Below are 14,340 nucleotides of genomic sequence, written 5' to 3'. Positions count from 1 at the left end.
GATCTGTACTATCACAGATCGAAATAAGAATGTCACCACCATCAACCTGGAAAAGTGATGTTGCTCTTTGTTGTTGGGCAGGAAAAAGCTCCCATGTACTTGTGGCCCTTGAACAAGACTGCCAAGAGGTTACATAAGTTTTGCTTTAAACATGTTCAGGGGCCAATGACATGCTTTTCCTGCCCAACGATATCTAGCAAAATCGATTGGTATTGCTCTATTATCAGCTCAACATTCCTGAATACAACCTTGGGAGAAATAGAGCATGCACCAAAAAGTGATTAAAATTCTCCTTACTCTCTTGAAAAGATCCTCATATGTTGAAATATTTTTTATCATACTACAAAATTAGCTCTTGGTAACCAGAGCATGGGCTCTAATTAATTGCGGCATAAAAGCCTACATGCAACAACTAGGTCTGGATCAACACTTTTATTATTTATAAAACAATGAATAGCAAATACTATGCAATTCTTGACCAAGAAGGAATTCATGACACGCTTGTAGCTCCACGATAAACACACATGCATATTACTTGGTCCAGAAGATTGCATGTACGCGCCTATAGTGCGTACACGCTTAGTATGCTACGTGGGAGCAGCAGGTACGTTCGCGCTTGGCCAAGAACTGCCTAATTTACTTCATGGAATACAGAAGTACTTATGTCACAACCAGCACAACACAGACCATGGCCATACCATCAGGGGCGTAGCCAGCTTTCTTGGTCAGGGGGGGCAAAATAAAATTTTTGGGGCACAGGCGAAAAAAATTGCAGTTGCATCATACAATACATAGAGACTGTACGTCTTCGAGCTTCCCGAAAAGGGCCTTATTGGGATGATGTGCGCGCGTAGCGCGAAAAAAAAAAGGTATTTTACACTATTTTCACCCATTATCCGGCTAAAAAGGACTTTACCGTTACAATGTGAGCGCCAGAGCACGGAAATTTTTGTATTTTACACTATTTTGGCCCTGAATTTTGCTAGAAAAGGGCTCCTTGCCCTTTTTCTTTTCCTTTGTCAGTCCTGATTTTCTCTTTCATTTTTTTTGTCAGAGGGGCACTTTTCTTTCATTTTTTTTTTTTGTCAGGGGGCACTCTGCCCCCTGCCCCCCACTGGCTACGCTACTGCATACCATAAAGATTCGCCTAATGGCGCACTTGGGCTCTTTTTCCTGGGGTAAATATCATGTTCAAATAGAGAGCTCCCTCCTCTGAAATCCCAACTAGAATTAAAGCCATATTATAACATTTTCATACAAAATAGATTAGTATTTCTTTGCCATAAAATGTTAGCTTTTACTGTCAGATATATCCCTTTTTAATTTTAAGCCGAAGAACTGGCAAAGCGAAGAAAATTGGAATTTACTACCACCGCCAATATGTAGCACTCCTTCGGTTGTATTACGGTATGATCCTTTGTTGTGTAGATCACCGTCCCGCACGCCATGTACATACTGTATACATGTATAAACATCACGTATGCGTTCTACTAATATTTCCATCGTAATAATAAAACAATGGTTCCTGCGTTTTATTCAAAATCTCTGACTTTTACAAAACTACTGTCCCAGCATCTATGTTCTTGATTTTTGGAGGGTATGTTGTTTTATTAAAGTACAATATAATCGTGTAAAAAACAGAATTTTGAAAAATATTGAGGGCATCCTCCTCGGCAAATGTTATAATATGGCTTAAAGGTTCCGTTCCCAGATTTGCTGGTGGGAATTTTATGGGAGGGCATTTTAGGTTGTGCCTACAATTCCACTTATATCAAGGGAGTCCATAGCACCATTAGGCGAACCTTTACGGTATGTCACTAGTTTTAGGCAATATCCTGAGTATGCAAGTTGGCCATTTGTATTTGACATAGTGCAATATAAATAACATTTTTATATAAACTAATGTCAATTCAGGATATATATAGACAAGCTATTCCAATATTTGTCATCATATACACGGTTCTGGAATTTATGAGAATATAATCTTTCTGTGAACAACTTAATTTATCATCCTATATAATTAATTACATTCGTCATTTTACATCGGGCAAGAATACTGACAATTACAAACCCAAAGGATTGAAAGAAAGCACTTGATTGGTCATCTTATAGCACTGTGAGTACAAGAACATCATAATTATGTGAAATGGACATGATTAAAGCTGCTATGTGTAAAATACATTCTTTGTGCAACACAACCAGCTATTGCATTTCTCATTTACATGCTGTGGCAACACTGGTCTTCAATGTAGCCCAATCGTATGGTTTAAGGAGCTTCATGGCAACACTGAAAATGCTACTCATCTTGTGTCCACTTTATGTGATTTAAGTGCTATGGCAACACTTTGAACACCTCTGTGCCTACTTGCCTTAAATATAGCCCAATTGTATGGTTAAGCTGCATCATGGCAACACTGAAAATGCTACTCGTCCTGTGTTCACTTTATGCAATTTAAGTGCTATGACAACACTTTGAATACCTCATGGCTACTTGCCTTAAATGTAGCCCAATTGTATGGTTAAGGTGCATCATGGCAACACTGAACACGCTACTCATCATGTGTTCACTTGATGTGAATTACGTGCTGTGGCAACACTGTGAACGTCTCTATGGCTGCTAGTCTTAAACATAGCCCAATTGTATGGTTTATCGTGCTTATGGCAACCCAGAACACGCTACACATGTGTTCACTTGATGTGATTTACGTGCTGTGACAACACTGTGAACACCTCTATGGCTACTACTAGTCTTAAACATAGCCCAATTGTATGGTTTATCATGCTCCATGGCAACACTGAACACGCTACTCATCATGTGTTCACTTGATGTGAATTACGTGCTGTGGCAACACTGTGAACGTCTCTATGGCTACTAGTCTTAAACATAGCCCAATTGTATGGTTTATCATGCTTCATGGCAACCCTGAACATGCTACTCATGTGTTCACTTGATGTGATTTATGTGCAGTGGCAACACTGTGAACACTTCTATGGCTACTTGTCTTAACATAGCCCAAATGTGTGGTTTAGGTGCTGTGAAGCAACACTGGCTACTTGTCTGGTGTCAACTTCAGATTCAGAAAGGGGAACTTCTTCTGCAGAGCTGCTAATTTTGTCTTGCTGGACTTTGTTGATGCTCCTGCAGCTCTAGCCTTCCGCCTTTCCAATTCCTGCTTCCGAAGTTGTTGTTTCAGTCGATCATCAAGGAGCTCATGGATATCCACCTAAGACCATTGAAAACAAACAAACAAGACAACAAACAGACAATACAAGAAACACACAAGTGCACCAAAACAGAAAAAGAAGAGAAATATTTACCATACCATGCATTTTGTGAAAGTTAAACATATCTTTGTGAGTAATTTGACTAAATTGCTCTTATAGACCTCTTTAGTTGTTTTACATCAAGTGATTTCTTGTTTATATTGACCAATGAAGGCGCTACTTCATTTGCACAATTGAATACCTGAGTGGAAGAAGGGCCCAACTCCATCAAAACTGTTTTTGAGATATCAAGAAAAAACTTAATATTTGGAAAAGTTTTATAGACAGAATGTTTTCATCTTCAGGGGATCTTCAATACATGAACATACAATATTACATACATTCAAAATTATATATGATGTTTCCATGGCAATGGTACAGGTCTTAATACGAGCTGGAGTTGGGCCCTTCTTCCACTAATATATTGCATGTGCAAGTTCTGTAAGCAGATGGGTTATAAATAGCTACAGAAAGTTGGTAATTATCCATTTATTACACAAGTAGAAGCATGTAATATGTTAGCAAGAAAGTTTATTGTAGTGAAAAGCAGATTTCCATGGATGAAAAAAATTCCTCTTTAACCCAATATTTGTGGAAGAAGGGCCCAACTCCATGGAGTTGGGCCTTTCTTCCATGAAAACTCATGATTAAGAGTGCGTGAAAGACTATTTGGAGAGTGGATTTTGGCTCATCTTTCGCACACAAGGAAGAACAGTCTGCTGGCAATAATATGCTGATGAGTCTAACTCATTTTTGTAAAAAATTGGAGTTGGGCCCTTCTTCCACTCAGGTATTCAATTTTATCATTACTATTGGGCTCTTCTATTTAAAATCCACATTTGAAATTCATACTCCCTATGGAAGATATTTCCAAAATTTTCCACAGCTGTACTGTGGATTTTAAATGGAATGGCCCATTGTTGTTGAACACATTGGAAGGAAAAGTGTTCAAATAACACATAGTAAAAAGTATTTATTTTGTTGCCCTGTGTAACTGAATTGGATAGAGAAGTTTCCATTCAAAATCAGTCACTTGCAAAGGCAAGAATTTGTAAACAAACTCTTTTACCTCTCTGGCAAGGAATAAAAAAATCAAAAACACTGGATCTTTAAACAGTGGTGATCAGGGTTCACAGTTTATCGCGTTTGCGCATCCAGGACGCTTTTTGAACTCACTGGACCCGGAAAAAGTAAGATTATGTAACCTGAATGGGTCCAGCAGGTTGTGCTTGGACCCGGAAAAAATCCCATCCAAAAAATAGAAAATATCATCATAGATCGTCATTGCACAATAACCCAGCTCAATCGGCTCACAGCACATTTTTTAAACAACTTTTCATCCCGGCTTTTCATTCATAAATTACATACAATTACAAAAATCCCTGCAACATGATACACACCTCATCGCTATTTCATGCACAGATATTTGATCAGCGATACGAGGGGAACTGTAGAAGAGGTTGACTTGCGATTTTTTTTCGGATCGTGCAAATATTATGTTACAATAATGTAAATGTCAACAAAACACGGTCAATTCCTGGTGACATATCGCAAAAACATGTTTTTGCGGTAGTTGTATTTGAACCGAGCAAATATTACAAAATAACCAAATAATTAGATGATTAAAGTAGAGCATGTTATTAGGACCGCTGTACTACAATTAGGACCCACAAAAATCGATTTGGGACCCGCAAATTTCAACTTAATGGGATCTGAATGGGTCCAGCATAAAAAGTGGACCCGGTTATTTGAGAGCAAACTGTGAACCCTGATGGTGATGCTCAAAGTGTAATATCTTAAATCCTAACACTATGCTATATATCATAATGTTAAACATTTATCTGAAAAACCCTAATCTTTTGGTATAGACACATTCATTGTAAAGTCATGAAAAATTCTACAATCTTCTCAGTAGACTATACAGAAAATTCTGTGTATTTTCAGTGATTTATAGTGTGCTACGCACAGGCACAACACCTACACATTGATCCACAAGCCTCAGCACACTTTACAGGTTGTCGCTGATCACTACGGCCCCACAACTAACCCTAGTTAGTTCTGCAGTCAAATTAGCTCAATCGATAAGGCGTTCGACTATGATGCGAGAGGTTGCGGGTTAGAACACTGGCGGTACCTAGTATGCTCTCGTGGAAAAATTGAGTTAGCTTGAAATTCTCCCGGACAAGGAACTTATTGCTAATTTGTCTCCTTGTTACCCGTACGAAACTCGGGGAGCTGATCCTGGTTGCGATGGTTATTTGTGGTATGTCTAGGGTGTGCGCTCTTGAAGCAGCAAAGTCCCTGAATTGTTGTTTCATGGTTTATAGAATGATGTAGGCCGTAGTGGTCAGCGACAACCTGTAAAGTGTGCTGAGGCTTGTGGATCAAGGTCTAGGCGTTGTGCCTGTGCCTGTGCGTAGCGCACTATAAATCACTGCGCTTTTTTTCTGTGCTCTTACCTGCCACTGATCAAGTTCCTGAGATAACTCAAGTTTCTGATTAATAGCCTCCAGTAGCTGGCCATCTAAATTCATCATGTCTAGTCGGGCCTGAGTCAGTTCCATCTCCGCTGAATTCCGTCTGCAATATGATAGGTAAATATAGTTAACCCAAGTAGTAAATATAATCTATCACAGTTGAGCTGTAACACTTCTTTCAAAAAGGTAATGCAAATGCATGTGTTTAAACAATTGCTTCAAAACAAAATTTGAAGAATTTTCCAAATTTCATAACAAATTTGAAGCATTTTTCAAATTTTATTTCTAATCTTTGTCACTTCATCATGGTTATCTTTTTGACAGAACTATTCTCTCATGATGACTAAAATCAGTGAGCACTTGTCTGAAAGTCACATGTGAACTACCAAATTAGGAACTGACTGTGAAACCTTTGTCATGCATCATGCTAATCAATGGAAAATGAAGAATGAATGATAGGGAATCATGTGTGTAGAGATTGAACATGCAACCATGGATCTCTTGCACCAGAGTGACTATGCCATGTTGTTCTCTTAGTGCTCATGCTGAAATTCCTTGCACAAGACAAGAGTCAGAACAGTTCATTTTGGTGCATGCCATGAGGATTGAGGAAAGCATAAAGATTCACAGCAAATCACCTAGGAACAAATGAATTCCTCACTCAAGAAGGATTGGGTATATTAACTGTCACCTTGTTGGGCATTGCCATTTCAGTACAAACCCTACACATCTTTAGCTTGGGACCACAAGTGGCATGAGCACATGATTTTGGCATATTTCCAGCATGCTGTTTTTTTGTACCTTCACCACATGCATGCATACAGAGTCCTGCCACTTAGCACATGCCCCAAGAAAAGTACAGGGATTCAGGGAAATCACCTAGTATATGATTTACAAATGCCATAAACAAAAGAATTCTTAACCAAAACGGAAGTTGGGTCTAGTCTTCCTGGTACTTTCTTGGGTATTAGCATTTCAGTAAAGGCCCTCAAGTGGCCTGGGCACATTTGTACTTCCTTATATTTCCAGCATGCTGTTTTGTTTACTTCTACCACATTTATACCAGTACACAGACTCTCCAAAATTCTTATGTTGAATTTATACTCAGTCGCTGACCGACAAGCCACTGATTATTCACAAAGCAGCACCAAAATCTGCTATACCTAGCTAGAAATTGAGACGTGCCTGTCATTTGAATTGCCTACAATTTAAAAATATTAACCAGGATTCAGCCCATGGCTTCAATTTTAAACATTTTGGGCTATGGCCTTCATTCGAAAATTTGATCTACATTTGAGACAATTGTTTTCAATGGCTGCAAAGAATGCCTGTTAAAAATGATAGGTGGTGATAATGGATAGCTAGCTAAGAGACAGTTCATACTCTTAGTCGAGTGTAAATTCAACTTACCATCTTGTTAAGTGTGGAAGACCTGAGAAGATGTGCAGTGGCGTAGTGGCAGGGGGCAGGTGGTGGCACATGCCTGAGTGCTGGGGGTGTGGGGACATGGGGGGCTGAATTGACTAATTCAGCATCGATTCTGCGCCCCATCAAAGCGATGAAAGTCAAAATTGTTTGCTTGCTTTGTGCATTTTATTTGAAAGATCAATTTAAGACCAAAATTCAACTTCATTATATAACCAAAATTATTTAGTTCTATTTATGCAAATTCTCTCCTTGCGCAATTGTTTCAAGAATGGGGGGGGTCACCATTATGTATCCTGAGACCTGGGTGCCACAACCCCTAGATACGCCACTGAAGATGTGATGATACTTGTTGCACAGTTGCATCTTCCTAAAGAATTTATTTTTTATATCATGTGTAGCATGCATGGGAAAGTGAAACAAAATTGATATTTGCATGCCAAATTGATGCAGAATTTAAACCCTTTATAAGTGTACTAAAAGATGTAATTCATGCATACCTTGGTGTCATTGTGAAAAAGAAAATAATAATGTAAAAAACAAATATAATTTACTCACACAAGAAAACAATGAAAGGAAAGTAAAACATTGAAATCACATAAGTGTTAACTTTGTTGGAAGCTTGTTGCTTGCATGCTCACATAATTATACCATTTTTTGGTTTCTTACTTTTCTTGAGTACTTTGAAAATTATACAATACAGCCAGCATATTTAATATTACATGTTATCTGAATTTTTTCAAAGACTTGTATTATGAGGATGTGTGTGAGGGTGTGTGGGGTGTCTGTGTGGGAGGAGGGGGAATGTCTGTAAATGTATCCAACTGAGGATGCAAACATTGCACTATTCGTGTTGAAATCCATACAGCCCCTATGGAAGACATCACACAGGGGTGTAGATTTCAATTGGAGTCACCCATTCAGGTTACCCTATCTGAAAGCCACACTCCCTTAGGTCATGTCCTCCATAGGGGGTGTATGGATTTTGAATTAATACAAATTTAAATGACACCGCTTTTGCACACTGACCATGTGTACGATTTGCAAAAAGCAAGAGTATAAATTCAGCTTAAGAGTGTGCAAACAGTGTAAAAATGCTATTTACAGAGGGCGATATCTGCTATATACAGACAAGCTTTTACGTCCTTGTTTGGTGGTGCTTACTTGTGTATGCATGTCAGTGTTACAATTTTGGCACAAATATGTGAGCAAATCCTCCTTAATATACTTGTAACAAGATTTGCGAGGATCAAAAGTAAAATCTAAACAGAAGATATTTTGCAAGAATCAAATAATTCCAGCAGAATTCCTTTGCAAGAATCAACATTGCCTTTCTTACTGTATGAGGAAATTCTAGCCTGGTGTGTGTATGGGTGTACACAAGTAACTACTAGGGTTGCATGACTTCATCTTTTTAAGTAGTCAACACCAAATAGATATGACTAGTCGACAATTGAGGACATTTTGGAGGTCAATAACTTAAGTAAAAACTCTAACTTTCATGCCCAAAATGTACAAATCAAATACACATAAGGTATGTTTAACATGTTTAAGAATGAATGATGCAGGTAATATATTATACAAAGACACAATTGAAACTGAAATTATAAAATCTGCTTTTACTTTTTTCAGGTACTTAAATTATTGACTCAATACAAACAGTGAATGCGAGTACACAAACGTTTTAAATCTGAACCCTAACAATCTTCTTTGTCAATTGTAATCAAGCTTCCATTTTCAATTTCTGCAACATTTATATGGCTGTCAATTGAACCGTTCATTTAAAATTAGCCAAACTTAATGCATTGGCTCTTTTAGAAAGGCTGAGGATGCTTCATTTTCCATAGGTGCTCCCAAACTATGAGCTCCCTACTGAGGTCAAGTTTGAACTCCCTACTGAGGTCAGAGAGGTGGAGTCGGTGTCTGGGTTCAAGCGCATCATCAAAACTCATCTTTATCCAGCTTAGTATTGTTGCTTGGTTTTTGTATTTTTTTGCTTTATATTGTTATAGATTTTGTTGCTTTGTATATTTGCTTGATTGATTTGGTATTCATATTTTCTTGTAAGGTGCTCTGTGCTTTGTAGGGCGCCATAGAAATGCTTTCATAATAAAAATAATTTATAGGCCTAATAGTTGTCTTATTTATGTACATATCTTGAGGACACACGGATAGTCGTCATAGTCGACTATTACCCAGTCATAGTCGAGACTTTTGCTAACAGTCGCGACTACGACTATTTGGGATTTAGTTGTGCAACCCTAATAAATACATTGGGCAATTCCAATTGAAATCCATACACCCCCTATGGAATACATAACCATAAACTCCCACACAAGGAGTGTGAATTTCAAATGAAGTCACCTGAATGAGTGACCCCATTTGAAGTCCACACTCCCTGTGTGGGAGATTAAGCCCATGTCTTCCATAGGGGGTGTATGGATTTCAACTGCAATAGCATGTTATAGGACTTACTTTGATATAGCTTCATCCCTTTCATTTTGTAACCTCTTGATGATTTCATCTCTTGGTGATGCTTCATGGTTGCTGTTAGTTACCGCAGATCTTGGTAGCGATGCCTCTTGTCTTACAGGCTCAACCCGGGCAATTTGTGATCTTGGCTCATCCTTCTGTCAAATTCAAATGGGTATGTTGTGTAATGAACAATATAGGCTATATGTCCTGGCAATTTTTTAACAAATCTTCTGGGCTGGTTCATATTTTAACAGATGTGATCTCAAAAAATTAAAATTTACCTTAAATTCCATGAACGTTTGTTTTAAATCCTATATTAATTATTTATACATACACAGGTACATGTACAAGGAATCCCTATGCTTTCTTCAAGCACATGCTAAGTAAGGGGATTCCTGCCCTTATTATGCCTCTGTCCTGTGTCAGGAATTTGAGAAAAAGCCATGCATCCAATAGAGGCCGTCAGCGTGACGTCATATGCCGCCATCTTGTGGGTACACGCTGTAATGGTCGTTCGATCTCCATGCGTGAACAGCAAAATCACCGCGTTGATGCGCGATAACACCTGCGTGACAAGCTGCGCCCTGCGCGTAGTGTCCGACGCATGAACACACAGATCATTTGTACCCACAAGATGGCGAAAGGCTGACGGCCTCTATTGATTTTGTTCGACCACATACATCCAATAATAAACATTGCTATATCTAATGATGTGCCTTGATACTTTATTGTTTAAAGCCATATTGTAATATTTCCATAAAAAATAAATTAATATTTCTTTTCCATTAAATGTTAGCTTTTATTTTCAGATATGTCCAGTTTTAATTTTAGGCCAAACAGGGTTCGAATTCGTTTAAAAATTTTGCATAGGAATTTTTGGCTAATTCATCATAATCAGGATACTTCCATACTAAAGCACTATAAAAAGTGCTATACAAATGCAAAATTGGGTAGCAGTTACTTCAAAATAAGGAGCAAACTGCTATGCGATACAGCCGAATTCGAACCCTGAGGCCGAACAACTGAGGTAAAGCAAAGAAAATTGGAATTTACTACCAGTGCCGATGTTGCCAATGCATGACACTCTGTTGTGCTACAGCACGATCCTTTGATGTGTGTATCCCACACAACATGTACGCACTGTGACTCTGTGTTATGAATATTGTGTACGCGTTTGACTAATGTTTCCATCTTAATAATTAAACGATGGTCCTGCGTTTTATTCAAAATCTTGGATTTTGACAAAACTACAGCACCCAAAATCTTGGAGGGTAAAATAAAGTACATAAACATTACAATCGTGTAAAAAAACCAGAAATTTGAAAAATACTGAGGGCGTCCTCCTCTGCAAATGTTACAATATGGCTTTAAGTGTATAAGATCGGCTTGTTCTCTGCTGACTTGGATCAGTCTTCAGTGAACGGCTCTTTTCAGAGCCACCACTACAAAAAGCTAACAAGTGATCATATATGCTTACCTGTTTGAATTCCAGTTCTCTTCCACTGTCTGATAATAATTCATCTTGCAAGGAATGTAACTGTGGACATGAAAGAAACCATCCAGATTAACAGATATATATGTATATACTTTTAGTCCTATATAATTTGGTGGGTACACCCCGTCAGTCTGAAACCCTGTCAGTCCAAACCACCGCTAGTCCGAATTTTAAGCTTACTTAATGCTAACCCTAAACCTAACCCTAAACATTACCCTAAACCTAAATCTAACCCTAACCCTAAAAATAATTCGGACTGACGGTGTTTCGAGCTGAGGGTGTTTCGGACTGACTGGGAGACCCCAATTTGGTTCACCTCAAGTTAGGTAGTGCCATACATGCATTTTTACTTGCTGCAGCATAAATGCAGAGGTATATTTAGTCATCAAAATGCAGGAAAGAACTATGGTTCATTTTTTACATGCTTTTGATTAGGGATTTAGGTTAGGGTTAGAGTTTAGGGTTTACTTTAGAGTTTAGGGTTAGGGTTTACTGCAATGTAGTACTTTAAAGTTTAGGGTTAGGGTTTAGGTTAGGTTTTTGGGTTTAGGGTTAGTTTAGGGTTAGGTCTAGGATTTTGGGTAAGGGTTATGGTTAAATTTGGAGTTTTCAAACTCTTAAAATAACTGTAAACATCTAGAAACAAGCTAGAATCTTACAAGTGCAAACACTATTGCATTTCTACTTCTATACATTTTTGCATTGGAAAGAACTTCAGTTCTTCCCTGTAAAAAACTTAACTGCATGCAAAAAGAACATGAAAAACAAAAATGCAGTATTGTGCATGTGTTTGCACATGGGGAGAACCTGGTTGAGTTGAAAAATGGCAGTCTGTGCAATGGGTCAAGAGTAATTCTGGATACATGCTCTATGCGGGGGGGACTCTGTATTGACAAGGGGTATCATATGTGAACATGGACTTTCAAAAGCATTCTAAAACACCCTCCTGCGTGAAGGCTCTTGAAATACATACATTTTACCCTAAAATTATGAATAATGAAAAAAGACCTTAATTATGTGCTTTTTTTGTTCAAAGATGATACCCCCTTGTCAATACAGAGCCCCCCCCCCCCCACCGTGAAGGTACATAAAATATCATGACACTTTAGCAGTGTCTATTGAACATGAACCAAAGCAATTTATACCTACTACATTATTAGAGCCATGATTTTTTAGTTTTAGTTTAGTTTCTACCAGAAAATTAAATTATTTGCTGGTTTATGAAATACATGTTAAAGCCAAATTGTTAGTAACATATATTGTTTTTGACAATACATGCTGTTAGCATTTATGAAATATATGCAGTGGCGTACGTGGCCGCCCCAACCCCGGGGGGCTGAAGAAGAAACAATTTTGCCGCCCCTTCTTAAAAGCCAGAAAAGGTTGACCCAATTTTTTTCACGGTCGTTTGAAAAAGTGAAGAGCAAAAAAAAAAAAAGGATTTTAGGCGCTAGCGTCCCAAACGCAACCTTTTTTCAAATTTTTTTATGCTTTTTCAATATTTGGCGCCCTTTTTTCTTTGCTACTTTGTTTTGCCACCCCTGTTTTTGCCGCCTCTTCTTCTTCCGCGCCCTTCTTTTTGCCGCCCCTACTTTGACCCGAGGCTGGCGCTAAAGCCCCCCCCCAAAATACGCCAAGCATGATATGATATGACGCCTGTTTAGACCCAGGTGAACATTCAGTTTCAAAACCAAAGAAATTATGGCTCTATACTACATGCTTTTGAATTGAACAAACACAGAGGAATAAGATAATTACATGCGGGTTTAGCAGTTATTGTTAACTAGTCAAAACAAGGTGTTAGCTAGCAACCCATCCATGCACCCGCCATTTTGGACAGACAGATTGCTCATGGGACAGACAAGATCAATGCCTTTGGCAGATGCCAAATTCTAAAAATAATCCTTGAAGGAGTTCTGTACCAGGCTAATAAATTAAGGCTATAGCAATAGCTATTTGAACTGATTGAACCACCCAGAAGGTGCCTAGGTTTGGTTTATGTTTTTTGGGTCAAAGAAAATGACAGCCACTTGCCAAAGTGGTGGGCAAGACCCTGTAATCAAACCTGTCATTTTTTTATACATCAGTTTTGTCGGATTAGGCATTCAAATTTTCTACTGAGTAGGATCAAAAGGAATTGTACTCCTGATCACAAAAATACATTGTGTCTTGAAACACTTGATTAGTTCAGAAAGTACCAGATATGTTGATTTCGAAGCAACCCAAGTTTCATAGCCACACAATCATTTGATGCAAGTTTAGTTTCTAATTAAAAATTTCTTTAAAAATTGTGATCAAACCATTTTCTAACTACTGGGTGTGAAAAGGGAGGTAGGGTTTAAATTCATGCAGAAAACCTCTATCTATTTAATTTTATTTAGGTGAGGAACCAGTCAAAAGAAAACAAATAAATGGATAAAGAAAAAATAATGGATAAAGATTGACCGGTCCCTTATAATTACCTGTCTCTGTACAGATCCTACAAAAGGATGACCAGCCTGCAGTACAGAATGATCACACAGATGAAACATAACAAACATAGAGTTATGAGAACACTCAACAGATTACAAAGTTAACCCCATGAGAACTACCTGCCGATTGGCCAAAAAGAAGTTTTCATTATCAATTGGCCCAATCAGCAACATTGTTAGAATAATTTTACCACACAAAAAATTGGGGTGAATTATTTGCAAAGCTCCATTCTGATTGGTGATTAAAGTGTAGGTATCATGTAATTGACCAATCAGAGGCAATGTTAGATCAGCAGGTAGTGCTCAGTGGGTTAACTAAAATTAGACATTTTACAGTAAAGAATATTTTCGGTATTCACAAAAGTTTGAAAATTAGGCTAAAATCATTAAGGGCCATTTTGGGTCTTTGGGTGTGAAATCTACAAGCCATGTACTACGTCTACAAATGCTCCGTTATAAGATATGGTATTAATAACAGACAGAAATTATTGGCAGGTGCACAAAATACTGCACTCACTGATACATATTAGCAACAATAATAATCATACATTTTATATAAATGAAGCAATATAAGAGTGTAAAGAACACCATCAAAAATTTACACTTTACACAATAATATGTGACCATCCAGCACAACTGAGCCCTGAAATCGCCAATCATCATTTTTGAGATATTCAACCAAAATATTCTGCTTGAAATTAGCTTTAAAATGATGTATATCATGTCTATAGTA

At 37.9% G+C, this 14,340-nt stretch overlaps 1 protein-coding gene across 4 annotated transcripts in view; it reads right to left on the bottom strand.

The window, feature by feature from the left end:
* Positions 1-1,135: 1,135 nt before the first annotated feature.
* LOC140164679 (bicaudal D-related protein homolog) overlaps positions 1,136-14,340 on the bottom strand; it is a 35,389-nt gene continuing 22,184 nt past the window's right edge. The window contains exons 8-12 of one of the 4 annotated variants that reach the window (XM_072188028.1): positions 13,599-13,634; positions 11,119-11,178; positions 9,642-9,796; positions 5,724-5,844; positions 1,136-3,224 (exon numbers count right to left, since the gene is read on the bottom strand). In XM_072188028.1, the coding sequence (XP_072044129.1) occupies positions 3,051-3,224; positions 5,724-5,844; positions 9,642-9,796; positions 11,119-11,178; positions 13,599-13,634 (546 nt within the window). In that variant the 3' untranslated portion in view covers positions 1,136-3,050. The remainder of the gene's footprint in view (positions 3,225-5,723; positions 5,845-9,641; positions 9,797-11,118; positions 11,179-13,598; positions 13,635-14,340) is intronic. The other 3 variants (XM_072188029.1, XM_072188030.1, XM_072188031.1) reach the window with 3 other exon arrangements.

The sequence above is a fragment of the Amphiura filiformis genome, chromosome 11 (assembly GCF_039555335.1).
Source record: "Amphiura filiformis chromosome 11, Afil_fr2py, whole genome shotgun sequence".
Lineage (NCBI taxonomy): Eukaryota > Metazoa > Echinodermata > Ophiuroidea > Amphilepidida > Amphiuridae > Amphiura > Amphiura filiformis.
This window is presented reverse-complemented; position numbering and strand designations above follow the sequence as displayed.